Source organism: Ursus arctos, unplaced genomic scaffold (assembly GCF_023065955.2).
Source record: "Ursus arctos isolate Adak ecotype North America unplaced genomic scaffold, UrsArc2.0 scaffold_24, whole genome shotgun sequence".
Taxonomy (NCBI): domain Eukaryota; kingdom Metazoa; phylum Chordata; class Mammalia; order Carnivora; family Ursidae; genus Ursus; species Ursus arctos.
The window spans coordinates 20958589-20976285 of NW_026622919.1; the positions used below are offsets into that span (position 1 = coordinate 20958589).

At 60.1% G+C, this 17697-nt stretch overlaps 1 protein-coding gene across 6 annotated transcripts in view; it reads right to left on the bottom strand.

Annotated features, from left to right (window-relative positions):
* The window catches only part of RARA (retinoic acid receptor alpha), a 44088-nt gene that overhangs the window by 8775 nt on the left and 17616 nt on the right, over nt 1-17697 (bottom strand). For 3 of the 6 annotated variants that reach the window (XM_026512897.4, XM_057317835.1, XM_026512896.4), the window contains exon 2: nt 13517-14058. In XM_026512897.4, coding sequence (XP_026368682.1) covers nt 13517-13694 — 178 coding nt within the window. In that variant the 5' untranslated portion in view covers nt 13695-14058. Of the gene's footprint in view, nt 1-1178; nt 1273-5151; nt 5872-13516; nt 14059-17697 lie in introns of those variants that run through there. The other 3 variants (XM_026512898.4, XM_026512899.4, XM_026512901.4) reach the window with 3 other exon arrangements.

Genomic DNA, 17697 nt, shown 5'->3' on the forward strand with positions numbered 1-17697 from the left:
CCCCAGGAGCCTCTCCCAGCCTCACCACTGCTACCAGGACTCTCAGTCTGGGGCAGGGACAGTCTCAGGAAAGCTAGGACTTCTCAGCCAGACTTGGACAATGAGCTGCCAAGGAAGCTTCCAGCACCCCATCACTCCTGCCTACTCACCCAGGACCCCACCTTCGCAACCAGAAAGATCAGAGGATAAACCATCAGATTTGCATGTAGACAGGGCTACGCTTGCAGGGTGGGGGCAGGAGTCAGACTGGCTCTCAAGCCCTGGCCCCGCAGGGCAGCCTGGCCCCACCTCCCCCAAGTTAGGAAGGAGTTAAGGCCTCGTTAAGGAGGGAGGGAAGAGGACACAAGCTGGGGGCAGAGGAAACTGGGGTCAACAGGATATTCAAAGCGGCCACTCCCCCACCCCCTCTGCTTCCGCTCCCTCCCCCCACCCCAGTAGCCACAGCCCTCCCCCACCTAAACAATCCCTTGGCTAGGGAGCCAAGGCAGGGTGTGCGAAGAAGAGTCGCAAATGTTGGCGCAGGGCAGGTGGGGATTCCCCTGAGATAAGCAGGGAGACCCCTGGAGACAGGGAGAAGAGTCCCTCTGAGCCCCGGAAGCCCACTGCTCTGGGTGCCCTGTCTGGGGGGAAGCAGCATGACAAAGGGGGGTCTGTTCCTATCAATGCTCTGTCTGTCTGCCCTCAATACTATGTCCGGGTTACTACCCTCCTCCCCTCCTGTTATTCAGTTCCAAGAGGGCAGCCGGGGGGTGACCCAGCCAACAGGGGCAGCCCCCAATGGTCAAATCCTCCCAATGCCTGGCCCCCTGCCCATCACCCCAGGCGAAACAGAGCTGGGCTGGGTGGCGGCTGTCTGTGCCCAAAGCCTGGGCAGCTGGGGGTGTATCGTGCTGGATGAGAACTATGACCGAGGCAATCCCAGACTCCCAAGGTTACTTGCCCAGGGCCAAGGAAGGGCAAGGATGTCTCCCTGAGTAGGAAGATCCCAGCCCCCTCCCATACCCCCGAATCCTATCTACTCTCACCCCAAACACAAGGTTCTGGAATTCAGAGAGTCCCAGAGCTCCTGGTCCAAGCACCTTATAAACCATGAATCCCGTGGCCCCCAAGTGCAGGCACACAGAAAAGCAGCAGCTGGACACCCGGGGCTGACTGCACACGACCCCTCTGCCCCTTACCTGCAGACACACCAGGAACTGCCAGGCGGTGATGACAGGGAACCAGGCCAACAACCTTGGCAGGGCCTTCCTGGCTCTCAGTGGGGCCCAGGCACCACGTCCCTGGTTAACCTGGCCGACCAGCATGGCTGTGGCCCTGTGCCCCCGTCCCTGCCCTAGACACCGGCCTACAGCAAAGGAATAGTGGATGCCCAGACCCCCACCAGTCCACAGCCTCTTCACTGACCTCCCCTGGCCCTCTGCTGCTCGCCCCAACTCTAAACTGCCCTGGCCTGGTTTTCCCCCCACCTCACCATCCCTGAGGCCAGACAAGCAAATCAGACAGGCAAGAGGCCTGAGAACAGCTGCTTGGGGGGGGGGGCGCGGGGTTGGGGGGCCTGGGTGAGGCCAGGAGGCAGAGGGGTGAGCGACAAAGGAGCCCTTTGTTGTGCTAACTTTTTCCAAGACGTAAAAGGAGTAACAATAGACAATCCAGACTGGTGGGGGGGGGGTCAAGGACAAGGGGGTGTGGGGGGACCATGGCCTAGAATCCCAGCCAGTTCCAATAAGCAGAGGATGAAGGCACTGACCTCCCCCTCCCCTGCCCTCCCCATCCGCCCTTTGCCCTGGGCCCACCCCTCCAATGCCCCACCTCTAAAACGGACAGCACAGCACGGGGAGACACACAGGATTACCAGGACGAAGGACAGACAGCTCTGAGGCCAGAGACGGACTAAAGGGGCAAAGACCCGTAGAAATTTGGAGCTAAGGCAAAGTCCAGAGGGTGTTTATAGAACTTAAAGAATGTGCTTTTTAAAATTGTTTTTTGGCAGGATGGCGGAGATGAGCTGAGGTGGGAGCTCCAGTCTGGGCTGGTGAGGCCTCCTGCCAGCCCCGCCCACTGCAGCTGGCTGCCTCTGAGGCTCCGGTGTGCCCTGCACCCCCACCCCCAGCACATGCCCACCTGTCACCCAGGTAACAGCCCAGAGGTTTTGCACTGTGCCCTTTGAACCCAGAGCCCTGGCCCAGTCCCCACCTCCCCAGGCCTCCAGCCAGCAGCCTCAGGAAGCCCGGGGCACTCTGGGACCCCTGTGGCCTCCGCAGTAGTTAGGACTCAGCCTGAACTCTGCACACCCGACCTCTGGGGGAAGGACCGTCAGGGCCCAGCCCCTCCCCGCTCACCTCCCTCCCAGAGAGGCCCCAGCCCACAAATCTCTCCTCTTCCTGCAGGAGGAGGCTGCCAAAGCACCACGCCTCATCAGCTCGGAGTCCCAGCGCCCCGCCGAGGGCTGCAAGCAGCCCAGGAAGCCAGGCGTCCCCTCCCGCCAGCCCTGCCAGGTTCCCCTCCCCTGGCCCTCTGGCGAGCGGGGGGCAGGAGGCACAGCGCTCCGGATTCCCCACACCCCAGAGCCGTTCGCAGCCTCGCACAAGGGGCCGGTTTCCTGGAGGAGATCAGCAGGAAATCAGCCGGGCCCCTGGCCAGCGGCTCCCCTCCCAATCCAGCTGGCGCCCGCTCCTCCGCAGCTCCCCTCGCAGCCCCTGGGGAGGGCCGGGGAGGGGGCGGGGGTCCCCCCTGTACCGCCCCTCCTCCCCCCACACCCAGCCCAGGGGGGAGGGTGGGGTAGCTCTGGGTGTAGCGGCGGAAGGAGGCCCCCTAGCCCAGCGCCCCGATAAGCATCTCTCCCCCTCCCCCCACCACGGGCATCCACGTGCTTCACATTCTTGGACGTCTGGGAGCGGGTGGAGGCGTGAGCGGTGAGACTGGTGGGGGACAGATGGGGAGCCACATCCTGTATACCCCCTGTCCTCCAGTGCCCCCTGAACGGGGCTCTGGGGAAGACGGCAAGGTTCCCAGGGCCCTGCAGGACTGGAAGGGTCTCCTCCCCTGGCCAGCCTGCAGTCTCTCCCCACCTTTGGTTCAGGTGGCTGGAGGCCTCCTGTCACCACAGGACCTGCACATACACCAAGGGGCCCCTCCCAAGGCAGTGGTGGTGACCCCTGTACACCAGACAGGGTCAAGTCACCCCCCACCCCCAGCAGCCTCCAGGTCTTTCCTGTGCTTCAGAACAACTCCCACACCCACCACTCCCAGCCCACAGTTTTGGGGCTGAGCCCATTGGCACCCCAATCACATATACACACACCTACACAGCGACTCCGGGAGCAAGGGAGCCCAGACCGCCAGCTTTACCCAACCCCAGACAGAGTGTGGGAAACAGGCCTCTACTTCCCCCTCACCAGCCTCACCAAACCCAAGGCCTGTTGGACTCCCATGCTGCTCCCCACCCCCGACCAGTGTGGGGCCCCGGAAAGCTGGGCTGCCCCCATGGAATGAAGGAAGAGATGGGGTTGGAGGCCAAGGTCTCTGATCCCAGCTTCCCCCCAGTCCTCTGGCAAAGGCGGCCAACGTGCTGACAGTAGTGACCATGGCAGCTGTGCCCCCATGTTCCCACTGGGATGAAACCCCTTCCTCCAGGTCTGGAAGTTGGCAAAATGGGTCCTGGTGTCACACCTCTTACCTCTCCCCTTTGGCTAAAGTCAGCAGGCACACACACACACCCCTCCCCTCCCACAGTCTGGGTCTGCAGCCTGCAGCCTCCCAGCCACTGGGCCCCAGAGGCAAAGGTCAGGGGACAGGACAATAGGAAAGGCTGGGGGTGAGGTGGCTCTGGGAGGGGTGGAGGTAGGGTGTCTCTCCACTTCAGGTCCCCCTCTACCTAGAGCAAAGGGGCTGGGAGTTGCCCTTCAACCTTCTCCAATCTGCCAGGCCTCCAGCGACCCATAACACCCCTCCTCCAGGGCAGGCAGGACGGAGGCAGCGGATCGGGAGGGCGAAGCTCGGGGGAAGAGCGGAGCCCCAGGAGGGAAAGGCAAGAAACCCAACCCAGGTAACAACAGCCCCCTAGCGCCGGCTCCCTCCCACCCAGGTACACTACCTCACAGCTGGGTTCGAACACGCCCAGGAGTGCACCCCAGGCACTCACAGCTCCCTCGGGTGCACAGAGCCCCTCCCTTCCAGAGGAGCCCGAACCCAGATGGAGGACAGTGGGAAGGTGAGCGGGCTGCCAGGACTCCCGGGTTCTCATCAGCGTCCCTCTTAGGGACAACCCAGTGCCAGCCCCTATCCCTAAGTGTAAACAGGGTAACAAAAGGACACAGCTGGGTCGGCAGGGGATGTGTCCCTCATTTCCAGAGCAGCCCTAGACCCACAAAACACCAAACTCATCCCCCAGAGAACAAACCAGATTAGGGTTAGGAGGTGGGAGATTCTTCCCACCAGAGCAGCCTCTCCCCCCACCCCATTCGTGGCTCAGAAGCCTCGAAGATGCCAGCCAAGTGTCCAGGGCCAGAATGACCCTCCTCTGGCCAGGTGCCCCTCCCCAAGATGTAAGGGTTGGTTAGGATGGCAGACGGGTGTCAGATGCAGTTGCCCCTTCCTGCCACACCCCACTGCCAACACCAAAGACATCGAGCAGTCCCCTGACACCGACTCTAATGACACAAGGGCAAGGGCTGGGGGCGGCAGCTGTTGCACGGGAGGGGGCTCTCCTCCAGGCTTTGACGGGTGGGATCTGGGAAGGAGGCCCCTCCTCCTCAGAGCAGAGAAGCCCACAGACAGGGCCTCTACCCCACCCTCCAGAGTGGGAGAAAGGACCACTCTGCTGTGAAGGCCCTGGATTCCAAGCAAGAAGATATAAAGTGGGGGCAAGGGGTTTCACTCCCCCTGGCCGAAGTAGCAGGACAGATAAACGTTTCCTGCAGGGAGAAACCCCCAAAGTTCCTCAGCCCAGATGTAACAGAAAGAGCGCCCAGGGCTACTCGGGAGAACCCAACTGTCCTGCAAGGGCACCCGAGTTTCAGCGAGAGAGACGGGAAAGTGACGAGTAGAGAAAAGACCCCCACCACGCCCCAGGCCCGCATCCCCGGTGGGAGTGGAAGCTCCACCGCCCACCCCCAGCCCCAGCTCCTACAATGGGAAAGGGGAGGTCGGTACCTACAGTGGTTTGAGCCATTCCAAAGCGGAGTCCGGAGCGGGGTGGAGTAGGGACCAGGGGCGGGGAGCCCCTTCTCCGGGAGCAAACACGCCCGGTTCTGGTTATAAAAATCCACCACAAGGAAGGGATTGGGGGTGGGGGTGAGCCCCCCCACTTCCACACTCTCGTACATCTTCCCCGCGAAAACAAGAGGTCCGGGCGGGGAAGTCCTGCGCGCCGCCTCCCTCACTCAGCCGGCGGCGCCATCCGCGGAGAGCAGCTGGGGGCGAGGGGCACGTCCCCCCACCCCCCAGCCCCGACTGGCGACCCGAGCCGGGGGCCGCCCGTCGCCCGAAGTCCCGCGTCAAAGTCGCCCGGCCGCTCCGCCAGTCCCAGGTGAACAGCGGGGAAGTTGTGTGGGGGGAGGAGGGGGTCCCTCGGCTCCCCCCGGGAACGCCCGGCCGAGGCCCGGGAACTCAGCGGCTCCACCTCGAGGGGGCTCCCGTCTCGAGCAGCATGCTGTCCGAGGCAGAGTCCCGCGGCTCCCCAAGTGCGCCGGCCGGGGCGGGATCGGCGCGGGGCGGGGAGAGCGGGGGGCGGGGGGGCGCCGGACACTTCCTCCTCCCCGCCGGGGCTGCCGGGCTTCTCCGCGGCGAGGATTCCGGGTGGGGGTGGGGACCCCGCGTGGCTCCGCCTTCGCCAGGCCCGGGGCGGCCCGCCGACGCTCGGTCTCCGAGGTGCGCGCCGCGGCCCCCCGCCCCGAGCCTGCGCGCCCCCTCCCGGGCGGCCCCACCCCCTTTCCCTCCACCCCGTCCCGTCCAGGCACCGCCCCTGACTTAACCCTTGCCCGGCGGGTCCGGCTGCGGCTGGCGAAACGCAGGGAATTGACAGAGAGAGGCGCGGGCTGTGGCGGGCGAGTTGGTGGGGGGGGGGGGGGGTCTGGGAAGGGGGAGGATAGAAAAGGGGGAGGGAAGGACGGGGGAAAAGGCTCCAGAGGAGGAGTACGCGGAGGACGGACGGAGACAGGGTACGCGGAGAGGTGGGGGCTGCGCGCGGAGGCAGGGACGGAAGAGGGGCGGGCGTCTCCCCCATCCCAGTTCCGGCTCCCAGCCTCCCCGTAGTTTGGTCAGTCCCCGGCCCAGCGCTGCTGGAGGAGAGGTGATGGGGCGGGGAGGAGGAGGTGGTCCCGGTGTCCTCCCCCAACACACCCCCCACCCGGCCCGGGCCTCATTTGCCTAATGCAATGCGGCTGAACTCTCGCTGAACTCGCCTGGCGGCGCCTCACCTCCGGGTGACCCACCCACCGCTGCCCGTGACATCACCCGCTCGCCAGCCCGCCCGCGGGGCTCACCCGCCGGCCCCCGGCCTGCTCGGGCCCGGCGAGCGCCCCCGGAGACGCGGAGAGTGACCGCAGGAGGCGAAGGGCCAGGGTGCGCGGGGCCAAGTGTTTGCGCCACGAACGCGGCGTGCTGGGTGTCCCGGGTGTGACATTGTGCATCTCAGGCGCTGTGTCAGAATGAGACACCCGGCTTGTGTCATTGTCTGTGACATCATGTGTGACTCCGGCCGGCCGCCCGCCAGAACCCAAAGCGGCAGCGCGGACGCTTTGGCACAAACGCGTGCAGAGGGGGGTCTCCTCCCCAAGCTCTGCGTGCTTCCGGCGAGCAAAGCCCCGCCCAGGGTGTCTCCCAGCGGCGGAACCGGGATCGGCCCCCACCGCGCAGTCCGGGCCGGGGAGAGCTAAGAGGAGGGGCTGGTGCCTTCCAGCAGACCACTTCCTCCCGGAAGCCCTCGGGATGCCCGTTTCAGTGGAAGAAAGGCATAGGTTGGGAAGGCCCATAAAGGAGGGGGATGTCCCTAGAGGAGAGGGTATCCTGTTACTCCCACTGACCCTGCAGCAGAGCTCCCCCACTCTAAAAGGGGATAGGAATTGACATGCTTCCCAAGGATATTCCTTTAGAAGCCAGGTTCTTAACCTATGTTGTCATTTAATCCTCAAGCAACTCCCAAGAGATAAGTGGGCATTATTCCTATTTACACATAAAGAAACTGAGGTCTCAGCAAAGCTAGGTGGGTTGTCCCAAGTTCACACTGCTAATAAACGGTACAGTGAGGATTTGAACTTTCTGCTGCCAAAGCCCATATTCCCACCATGCCAGGCTGATTCAAGAAAAAGTATTTTCTGAGCGCCTCCACTCTGGTAAGCCTGTTCTTGCATACCTTATGGAGCAACAGCCATTGAGCATATAATCCTAAATATATATATATATAAATTTAATTGCAAACTGAGGTAATTGGTATTATGAAACAACTATAGTATGCTTTGAAGGAGAATTAATGTAGGTACCTAATTCAGGTTGAGGAGTCAGGGAGGACCTCAAGGCAGAGACCTAAAGAAAGAGTAGAAGTTTAGAAGTTAGGTAAAAAGCAGGAAGGAATGTGGTACCAGTAAAAGAAAGAGCCTGTGCAAAGGTCCTGGGGTTAGAGATGGGGGGGGTCATTCAAGGTACTGACAGAAGGTTAGCAGGAGCTTAAAATTCAAGAGGAAAATAGACAAAAGACCAGGCTGGAGAGATGGACCGACACCAGACCAGGTGGGATTGCTGGCCTCAAATGACTTGGATTTTATCCTAAACGCAAGAAGCCACAGAAAGCTTCCAAGCAGAGGAGAAGCAAGGCCTGATTTACAGTGGTATAAGATCTTTCGAGCAGCTGTATGAAGAATGGCTTGTAGGAGGGCAGGAGAGACCGGCTGGCATCTGCCACAAGGGTCCAAGCAGCACAGGGGGAGGCAGTGGAGAGGACTCTGGTGTGTGGCTTGTGCAAGAGCCAAGTTCCCAAGACTGCGAAGTACAGACGTCTACTGGCCTGGTGGGCAGGTGGCTGTGGGGCTCCCAAGTGAGGCCTCACCCACGTGTGTCTGGGCTGCAGAGGGAATGCTGGGGTGTGGGGCACATACGCACGCCTTGGCAGTGGAGGAGTGCCGGGGAAGAGGGCAGACTGCTGCCACAGCCCTTGGTATCTCTCCTCCCAAGTGACCTAGCTCCTGGGCACCAGTAACGTGCTAGGCTCTGTGTTCACTGCTGCGAGGTACTAAAGGATCTGAGACTGTCCCTACCATCAAAGACTTGGTAACTGGGGAAAAGATCTCCCAAATGATTACAGCTCACGGCAGGAGCTAGGTGGGAAGAAGTCACTTCGTGGTAGAGATGAGTGTTGGAAGAAAAAAAAAATGAGCCACAGGCATTCAAAGGCACGAGAGTGTCATGAGGAAGGGGGAACGGCTGTGAAGGTTTCTGGGAAGAAGCAGCATTCAGGATGTTCCTTAAAGGGTGGATAGGGTTTCTGGAGCTGCATACGGGGAGAAGTCCAGGGGAGATACCTGTTCTGGGCAACAGCAGTGTCCTGGGGCAGTGAGAGAAGGGAGGGGGCAGGAAGGTTCTGTTGGCTGAGGGAGAAGTCCAGTGGCAGCTGCCTGCAGCCCTGGGCCCGTCCTCCTCCGCAGCTCCTTTGTCACATTCCCCACGCTCCTCAAGGGCTGTGTGTTTAGCAGGCCCTCAGCAGGTATGGGCTGAACTGAACTGGCCCCCACTTGTGCCAGCCCCCTTCTGTCCCCAACCCCATCTGGAGAGCATGACAAACAGGAAATCAGGAGGCCTGGAGCCAGACAGATATTGGGTCCCAGGAGAGGGTGGCCATCCCCCAAGACAATGCCCCGGCTCCACCCACCTTGTCATCACCGCTCTTGCAGGGTGCTTGAAAATCCCCCAGGCTCTCATCAGCAAGCAGGTCACCCTGGCCTCAGAGCAACTCATCCAGCCAGGAACGCATTAAGAGTCTTGCTTTAAAGGGGAGGATACAGACTCAGAGAGGATGGGTGACCTGCCCAAGGCCGCACAGGAACAGCCGTCCTTTTTAAGACTTCGGCCCCGTGGTGCCTTGCTTCGTCTGTGGGCAGGGTGAGGTCCCAGGCAACCCCAGAAATCAAAATGGGGAGGGGAGGGCCGCTATTACTGATCTAGCCAGTCTACCCTGGGCGACCCAGCGCCACTGGCTGTGCCTGACTCCATGGAGGAGGAGGGAGGAGGAGGAAGGAGGTAGTGTGGGCACCGCCCCAGAGTGATTTGGAGAAGGGAAACACTTCCTCTTTCCACAGATGCTACCCCCTAAAGGGTAGTCCTGGCCTGCACTGGTCCATCTTCATGGGCACAGGGGCCATGGCGTGGAGCGGACCCAATGTCTCAGGTCCTGGCCAGCCCAAGAGGACAGGCTTCCTTCCCTGAGTCCTGCCCGAGGGAGTGCATATGCATTATCGATGCTACCAGATCAAAGGTGAGGGGCCCTCACCTTTTCACTCAAAATCCCATCCAACAGTCTTTTGGCTGACTCTGCATCTTAGACCCCAGGAAGGGGACTGCTGGCAATACTTTTCTCTGCCTGAGCTGTCCCTCTTATTGTCCAGGGAAAGAGTAGAGAGAAGGGAGGGATGGAGGACAGAGACTAAAGGGAAGGGAGTGCCAGAGGAGAGGAAAGGAGGGGCATACCCCCTCCTCTGTCTCCCCAGTCTCCAGGCAGACACACTATCAATATATGGACAGAAAGGGGCTCCCATCTCTGTCTCTTCTACTGACTGCTTCCAACTTCCCTGCCCCCACCCCACAAATTGAAACAAAATAATAACAACTGTGGCTTTTACACTCTGTTCCTACAGTGTCTGGGAGGGGGGCCTCCCGAGCTCTACAAACTCCCCTGGGCTGTAGCAGGCCGATTCGGGGGTGGGGATGGGTGTGAACAGATTGTATCCGCAATTTCCAGGACAGGATAGAGATCTGGCCCAGGCCTCTTAGCACTCTTTCCCTCCAGCCTTCAGGATCCAAAACACAGGGGAGGGGGCGTGGCTTGGCTGCCTTCCCAGCGCCCCCTACTGGGGGAAGGTAGGAGGTCCTCGGGCAGGAGGGGCTGATCAGCCGTGGGCGAGGGGGTTTCAACACTGGCTCTGCCCCCCCAAAGCTCCCCCAACCCAGGAGTGCCCCCCACAATACCCTCCTACATTCGCCTATCTGGATGGTGGAAAACGGGTCGGCTTCACTCCTCACTTAACCCAGCCACTTCGTCTCCACCGCGCGGTCTCCTCCTGTGCAAATGGGGACAATGACCCTCTCCCAGTGTCACAGGGATTAAGGTTTGTAAAACAGAGATAAAGTCGGGGCACAGAGTAGGTGCTCCGCAGATGTTAGAATCCCGTTCTCTCCCACTCCTGCCTAGGAGGGGCCTGGGTCCCTCTTCACTGTAGGAAGGGGTACCGCACCATGAGACAGGAAGGATGCAGCGAGCAAGGGGCAGAGCTGAGGGCATTACGTCGGTGATCTTGCCTCATCGCAGCCTTTGAGGGAGGTTCTGGTAAGATCCCTGTTTTACAGACCAGGAAACTCGCTCAGAGAGGTCATCCTATGTAGAAGGTGGCAAAGCCCGAACTCCAACTAGGCCTGCCTACTCCCCAGCCCGCGTGGAATTCCGGGAGTAAGCAACCCATAAAGCAGGGGGGTGTCCCCTCCAGCCTAGACTGGCAATAAGAAAGAAAGACCCTGACCTCCGCAAACACACAGCACAATCCACAGACCTCTCCCCCTTAAAGACACTGTGCCCTAAGTCACGGCCTCCTCCAGCACATGGACAAACTGACACCCCCTCCTCCCTCCCCCCCCTCTGGATTTGATTCTCCCAAAACACACTCAACCCTCTGACCTTCTCACCCCATACATACAAACCATTAACCCCCTTCCCAATACACACTCAGCCTTGACCCCCCACAGCCCTAAAACACACACAACCCTGACCCTCCCCACAATGCACACAGAATCCCAACCCTCCATGGTAAATACCAGCCGTCAGAGATCAAGCCCCAGGGGCTCTGCGGACGTGGGGAGGGAATCCTGTACCATCTCTCGGGCCTCCCACTCTGGCTCCCTGACTGGAGTAGGACCAAAACCCACCCTCTCCACAGTGACCTGGACCTGTCATTCCACAGGCCACCGCGTCTCTGAACAGGGACACCCAAGACACCCAAGGTCCAGCCTCCTCATGTGGGGTGAGGGATGGGAAAGGAGGGGGATTATCCAAACCCTTCTGTTGGTGGGAAGTGGAAGGAAAGAGCCTCATCTGGGAGGTTTCCTACAAAAAGGGTGACCGTGTCTCCCTGCAGGAATGGGGGCCACCAAGGTCTCCCTCTCCTAGGAACTGCCTGACCCCTGGCACCAGCCCCAGGGCAGGGAGAGCAGGGTAATGACACATGTGAATTTTGATCTGTCATGCTTCGCTACCCAGGACTGAGGAGCTGGGGTCACCAGGCCACCCAGCCCTGCACAAGAAGGAGGGAGATGCCTGGCTCCCTGAGGCCCGTGGCTACACCTGTGGTCACGAAGAAGGAGAAGGTCGGGGAGAAGCTCAGAAGTTGGGGGTCTGGGTAGGAAGAGAAGTTGTTTACTAGGAAGAGCAGAGGGTAGAGAAACCCACACGCTCAGAGGGAGGGGGCAGGAAAGGGGCATTGCCTAACCTGGGTGGGGAAAGCCAGAGAAGGCTCCACTTGCCCGAAATATGGCACCCCACCCTGGGGAGAAAAGGTTACCAGGGTGGGAAGTCGGGGACCCGGAAGCCCTCCCCACCTCTAAGAAAGAGGAAGAAGCTTGCAACATTAAGAGGAGGGCATGGCATTTGCTCGTCTGACACAGGGTGGGCAAGAACCCAGCCCAGGCCCCAGGACCCTCCAACTCTGAACAGTGCCTGGGGCTCTGTTCCCATCACCTGGGGAAGGACAACTTATCCACAGGTACCAGGTTATAAGCCTCCTACTTCTCCCTCCCTAAAAATCCCATCCTGGCAGGAAGCAGACGCTCGAGTTACCCCCACCAAGAATACGAATTTCAGTCCCTGTAGACAGAAGGAACCACACACAGGCCCATCCATTCCTCAGCAACTCCGAACCCACAGACTGGCCTTCCTCGTCGCCTAGCACAGACTGGAAGACTAGGCCAGGACCGGAGGTCTCCGCCTCCCAGGTCACTGTGCCATCCGCCACCACTGCGTGAGGACGGAAGAGAGGAAGGAAACAGAAGCTGGAGTGTGAATGGCATGACAGTGGACACAGGCAGTACCTGCCTGCCCCCGGTCGCCGGCCATAAAGAAGGGACACCTATAGGAGCACAGACACGGAGCCCCTGCTCCAGCAGCCGGTAGGGCCTAGGAGGGAGGGGCCGTGGCGTAGCCAGAGGAGGAGGTCCAGGAAGCGGCGGTGGCGGTGGGCAGACGGCCAGTGTGGGCAGCGAGGCGCCCAGCCAGGGCCTGCCCCAGGGACAAAGAGACTCCCTGGCTCCGGGGAGAGAGTGCTGCCCCCACACTGAGAAGGGGACACTGACCCAGCCCAGCCGGGCGCGCAGGGCAGTGGTGCCAGGCAGCCCGCCAGTGGCCGTGGGAGGGGCAGTGGGTGCCCGGGGCAGGGTGTTCAATCCCTGCCCGCCAGGAGAGGTGGGACACGTTTCCCAGGTCAGCAGCTGACCGGCCAGCCGGCTGTCCACGGCCCATTCTGCTGCTTCCAACCCCTCCCGCCCCAGGCCAGGCCCCGGCTCCCTCCTCCCCCCAAGCCCTGGCCTGGTGCCCAGCTGGGCCCTGGGGGCCAGAGTTACTGTAAGCGGCCTGGCAGGCCCAAGGCCTGGACTCTGCCAGCTGGCCATAGCTGCTGCCACCTCCCACTACCTGGCTCGGCCAGCCGGGGCAGGGTACTGAGACCCCCGTCCAGCCAACAGGCGACCCCCATGGCAGAGGGTGGAGTCACAGAGAAAACACAGGCCCTGCCAAGAGCATGCAGGCTCACGCAGCCGGAGTCCAAGCCGAGCGCCCCCTCCTGGGACACTGGCCCCAGCCACCAGGCAACGGTGGGCGGAGCTGGCGGGGAGGGGGGAGTAGGGGGGGTCCAGCCGCCCTGGCAGGCTGCTCCTTCAAGCCCTTTCCCTCAGAGGCACTGGCTGGGCTGGGGCGGAGGTGGGGTGCCACTCTCCCTAGAGTTGCCATTTCCACCAAATGTCGAGAGGTTTGTTTACCCGCCTCCGGCCTCTGTCCAATCCTTGGAGCTATTTATAAGGCCCTCAACAGCACAGTGCAGGAGAGGGCGCCAGGAGCCCTGAGCAACAGCGTCGTTGCAGCTCTCCCTCTGCCGCCCCCAACATCAAACATGACCCCTGTGATCAGCCTACAAGCCTCTCATCCTTGAGCCCCCCCCGCCTGCCTAAACAGTGGTCCTCATCATCTGGAGAAGATGTCACCTGCAGAGGAACAGAGGCTAAGTCCCGAGGCCCACTGCCCCCCACAGTCCCCTCCCGCTACCCCACTTACTGGCCGGGGATGGGGTGCTGTAGCCGCTAACTGGGAGCTGGTGCTGGAGAGTGGTCAGAGCGCCTGGTGGGGAGAGTCCGCCCAGCATAGGCGGGAAGAAGAAGGCGTAGGGGGGCACCGGGTACCCATTGAGGTGCCCTCCCCCAGGTGTTGGGCAGGAGCTGCTGTTGCTTGCCATGCCAAGAGCCACAGTCAGAAGGGGAGGCAGACAGTCTGGCAGGAGGCTCTGGCGGGCTTCAGGCTGCCCCTCCTCGGGGCATGGGGCCTGGGCCCAGAGGGGGTTTGGGTGGTCAGCCCACCCCCCCTTCTGTCCCGGAGCTGCTGTCCAAGGCCAGCGGGCTAATCGCAGCCTCCTGGATCCCCCACTCTAGCTGGGGGCCGGGGGGGTTGGGGGACGTCCCAAGAGCTGGTCCTTTGGTCAAGCAGTTCTGTGAGCTGGCACTTTTCTGGGAAGGTCCGGCGCTGGCCTTCAGGACACCGAAGAGGATGCCTCTCCTAGATGGGCCCTGGCTAGGCGGCTGGGGGGGCCATATCCTGTGGCACTGCAGAAAAAGAAAAGACAGGTGAGTGGGCACCGAGGAGCGGGTACACGGGCATTCCCCGTGGAGCTCCCCAACCTGGGCGGCCGGAGATTTTCCCGTGGCACCCGGCTGAGCAGACAGCTGGCACCATGCCTGGCTGGCAGAGACAGCCTGGGAGCAGGGCCCAGACACTGCTGGGGGTGGCAGGATAGCACAGCCAGGCTGGGGAGATGAGGATAGGGCCCAGAGCCACAAAGGGCCTCTCACCCACAGTCCTGAGGGGAAAGGTCAGGGTCTGCCACCCCAAAGGATCCTCCTAGAGAGGCAGGCAGCTGGCCCTCCTCCCCCCAGTGTGGGTTACCTGAGGTCAAGATGCAAAGAACCCTGTGCTTGAGGGGAGGAGGGAGGGGGAGGAAAAGCCGCTTCCCTAAAGCATTGGCACTTCTCAGAAAAATGACTCCTAGGCCAGGGGGCCCCTCTTACACCACTTCCCCCCCCAAAATCCAAGCCCCAGCACCCCTGATGGGTTTGTCCCACAGGCGCAGGGAGGGGGCCTGCTGCCATACACACAAATGGGGAAATGGGAACCCAGGACTCCTGGGTGTCACCTCCGACGCTTAGCGACATGGGGGCCACCAGTGGGCAGCGCATCGGGAGGGCAGGGACTGCCCAGGGTGGAAGCCCCCTACCCCCAGGGAATGAAGGGGCAGGGAGGACTGATGAACTCAAAGTTCACCCACACAGGGCGCCTGGGTGGCTCAGTCGGTGAAGCGTCTGCCTTGGGCTCAGGTCATGATCCCAGGGTCCTGGGATCGAGCCCTACGTCAGGCTCCCTGCTCAACGGGGAGCTTGCTTCTCCCTCTGTCCCTCCCCGTGCTTGTGCTTTCTCTCTCTCAAATAAATAAAAATCTTAAAAAAAAAAAAGTTAAAAAGAAGTTCACCCACACACTCTGTCTGCAGATGCCACATCCCTGGATGGGGTGGGAGGTGAGCTCAAGATGAAGGACCTGATGCCCCCCCCCCCAACAGTGTGGACACAGATCCAGACCCTGTTTGAACAGCTGGGACCAGAGGACATGTGCTGATAACACCGTGGGGCAGAGAGAGACAGAGATGGACCTGGAGATCCCATGACACACTGAGACAGGCAGCAGCGAGAGCAGAGAGAGAGGGGGAAAGAGAAGCATTCACGAGAGGATGCTGCAAACCGAATCCACTTGGGGTACAGGATATCCACACACAAATACGTGTGCATGGATATATTTCTTTATATAGGAATACACATACACAGATAGATGACGTGTAGACGGCATGCTGTATATGTGAAAACCCTATATGAATGACCAAAACAAAGACACAGACACAAAGAAACACAGCCATTTAAAACCACAACAAGATACCACTTCATAGCCACTGAGACGGTTATAATCACAAAGGCTAATAACAAGTGTTGGCGAGGATGTGGAGAAATCCGAGCCCTCATCCGTGGCCGGAGGGGGTATACATCAGGACAACTGCTTTGGGCCACAGTGTGGCAATTCCTCAAAAAGTGAAACAGTTACCCTACGATCCAGCCTGTTCCCTTCCTAGATATCTACCCAAGAGACAGGAAAACAAGTTCACGCAAAAACTCGTACATGGGTGTTCATACCAGTATTACTCATAATGGCCAACGAGTAGAACCGACCCAAATGTCTATCAACTAGATTGGGTAAATAGAACGTTGTGCAACCATACACAAGCTCATTCGGTCATAGAAAGGCATGAAGTACCGATATACACCCCTACATGACACGGATACCCCTTAAAAACCTTACGCTAGTTCTAGAAGGCCACATACTGATGATTCCATTTATACGAAATGTCCAGAGTAGGCCAACCCATGAAGACAGAAAGTAGGCTGTGGTTACCAGGGGCTAGGAGGTGCGTCTGAGGGAAATGGGAGGTGACTGCTGATAGCTATGGGGGCTCTTTTTGGAGTGCTGACAATTTTCTAAAATGGATTGTGGTGACAGTTGCACGAGCTGTGAGTACACGAAAACCACTGAGTTGTACACTTTAATGGGTGAATTTTACGGTAGGTGAATTACCTCTCCATAAAGCTGTTAAAAAGAAGAAAGCAGGGATACCTGGCTGGCTCCGTCAGCAGAGCGGGCAAAACTCTTGATGTGGGGGTCGTGAATCTGAGCCCCCTTTTGGGGGTAGAGTTTACTTAAAAATAAAAAATAAATATTTAAAAAAGAAGGGAAAAGAAAAAAAAGGAAAAATTTGAAAAATAGAGCCCTGCAGACCCAAACTAAGGACTGCCTCCATGTCCAACCTCTAGTCCTCCCCCCTCCCCCCTGCCCAAGCTCTGGCCGTACCAGGTCGTAAGCACCAGGCTCCAGGCTCCGACCTGGAGTCCAGGGGACACGCACACAGCCAGCATTTGGCCAAGCACCATGCCTGGGATAGAGGAGTTCCTGCCAAGGCCACTGTGGACAAGGCCAGGACTTCTGGGCCCAGCTGGGCCAGGCTGAGGGAGGGGGAGGCAGGGACAGGTACTTGCTAGGGAGGAGGCTGCTCCCCCAGGAGTGAAATCTGGACCTTGTTAATGACCATGATTTTTACTGGTACTAATTATGACAACCATAAGGCCTCTCTCCTTACTCCTGAATGAGGTGCCCCCTTCCCTCCCCAGGCCCCTGCTGATTCCCTCCCAGGCTGAGAAGGCTGACGTCAGAGGAACAGGGGCCCCACCCATTGGGCCAGCTGCCACTCCAGCCCCCCCCCCCCTGTGGGGCCCCACACAACGGGAACTCTCGAGCTGAGGGAGCCAGGCAGGGGAAGGAGGGGTTGGCTGAGCCTCATCAGGGTTGACAGTCACACACACACACACACACACACACACACACACACACACACACACTTGCAGAGACACACGCACGTAGGTCTATGGAAAGCGCGTCCGGGTGGGCAAGAGCATGCTTGTGTGCCCCAGCCTGTGTGTGTGCGGGCACGCACGTGAGGAGAGGGAACCTGGAGATACCATCTCTCCACACCTGGGCTTCGCCACACAATGAACACGGTTCAGGGCTTGTGTGCACGGCCCCAGGACACAGCTCCCCGCAGACACACAACCACGGCCCCACAGTTTCCCAAACTGCACATTCCCTGGCCCTCCCACAGCCAGGCTGGCCTTTGTCCCTGCCTCCCTGGGGGCCCAGCCCCCCAACACACACTGAGGTGCACCCCTCACCCTCTGACAAATACTGAGGTGGGTCCACGTCCATACAGGGGCCTGCCTCCTTGAGGTAAGGCCCAGGAGCCTGAGGCCCAGAAAGCCATTCACTCCAGACCCCAGGCACCCTGACCCAGCTTTTGGGGGCGGAGGGTGGATTCAGTCAGTCCAGTCGGGACCCTGTGCATTCCACCCTTGCCTCCAGAGGAGAGAGAACTATAGCCACATTAATGTCTCCACTCTGCCCGTGAGGAGTTAGACATCGGACCAAGCTTCAAACCCCCTCCCCACCAAATCCACACGCCAGAGAGACACTGAAAGGCCTCCCCAACCCCATCAGAGCCTCACTATCCCTAACCCAGCTCAGCCTGCAAACTCTGGTACAGAGTTACTCAGCTCCCCAGGGAGGGCCTTGAGCCATGGGAGGAGGTAAAGGTCAC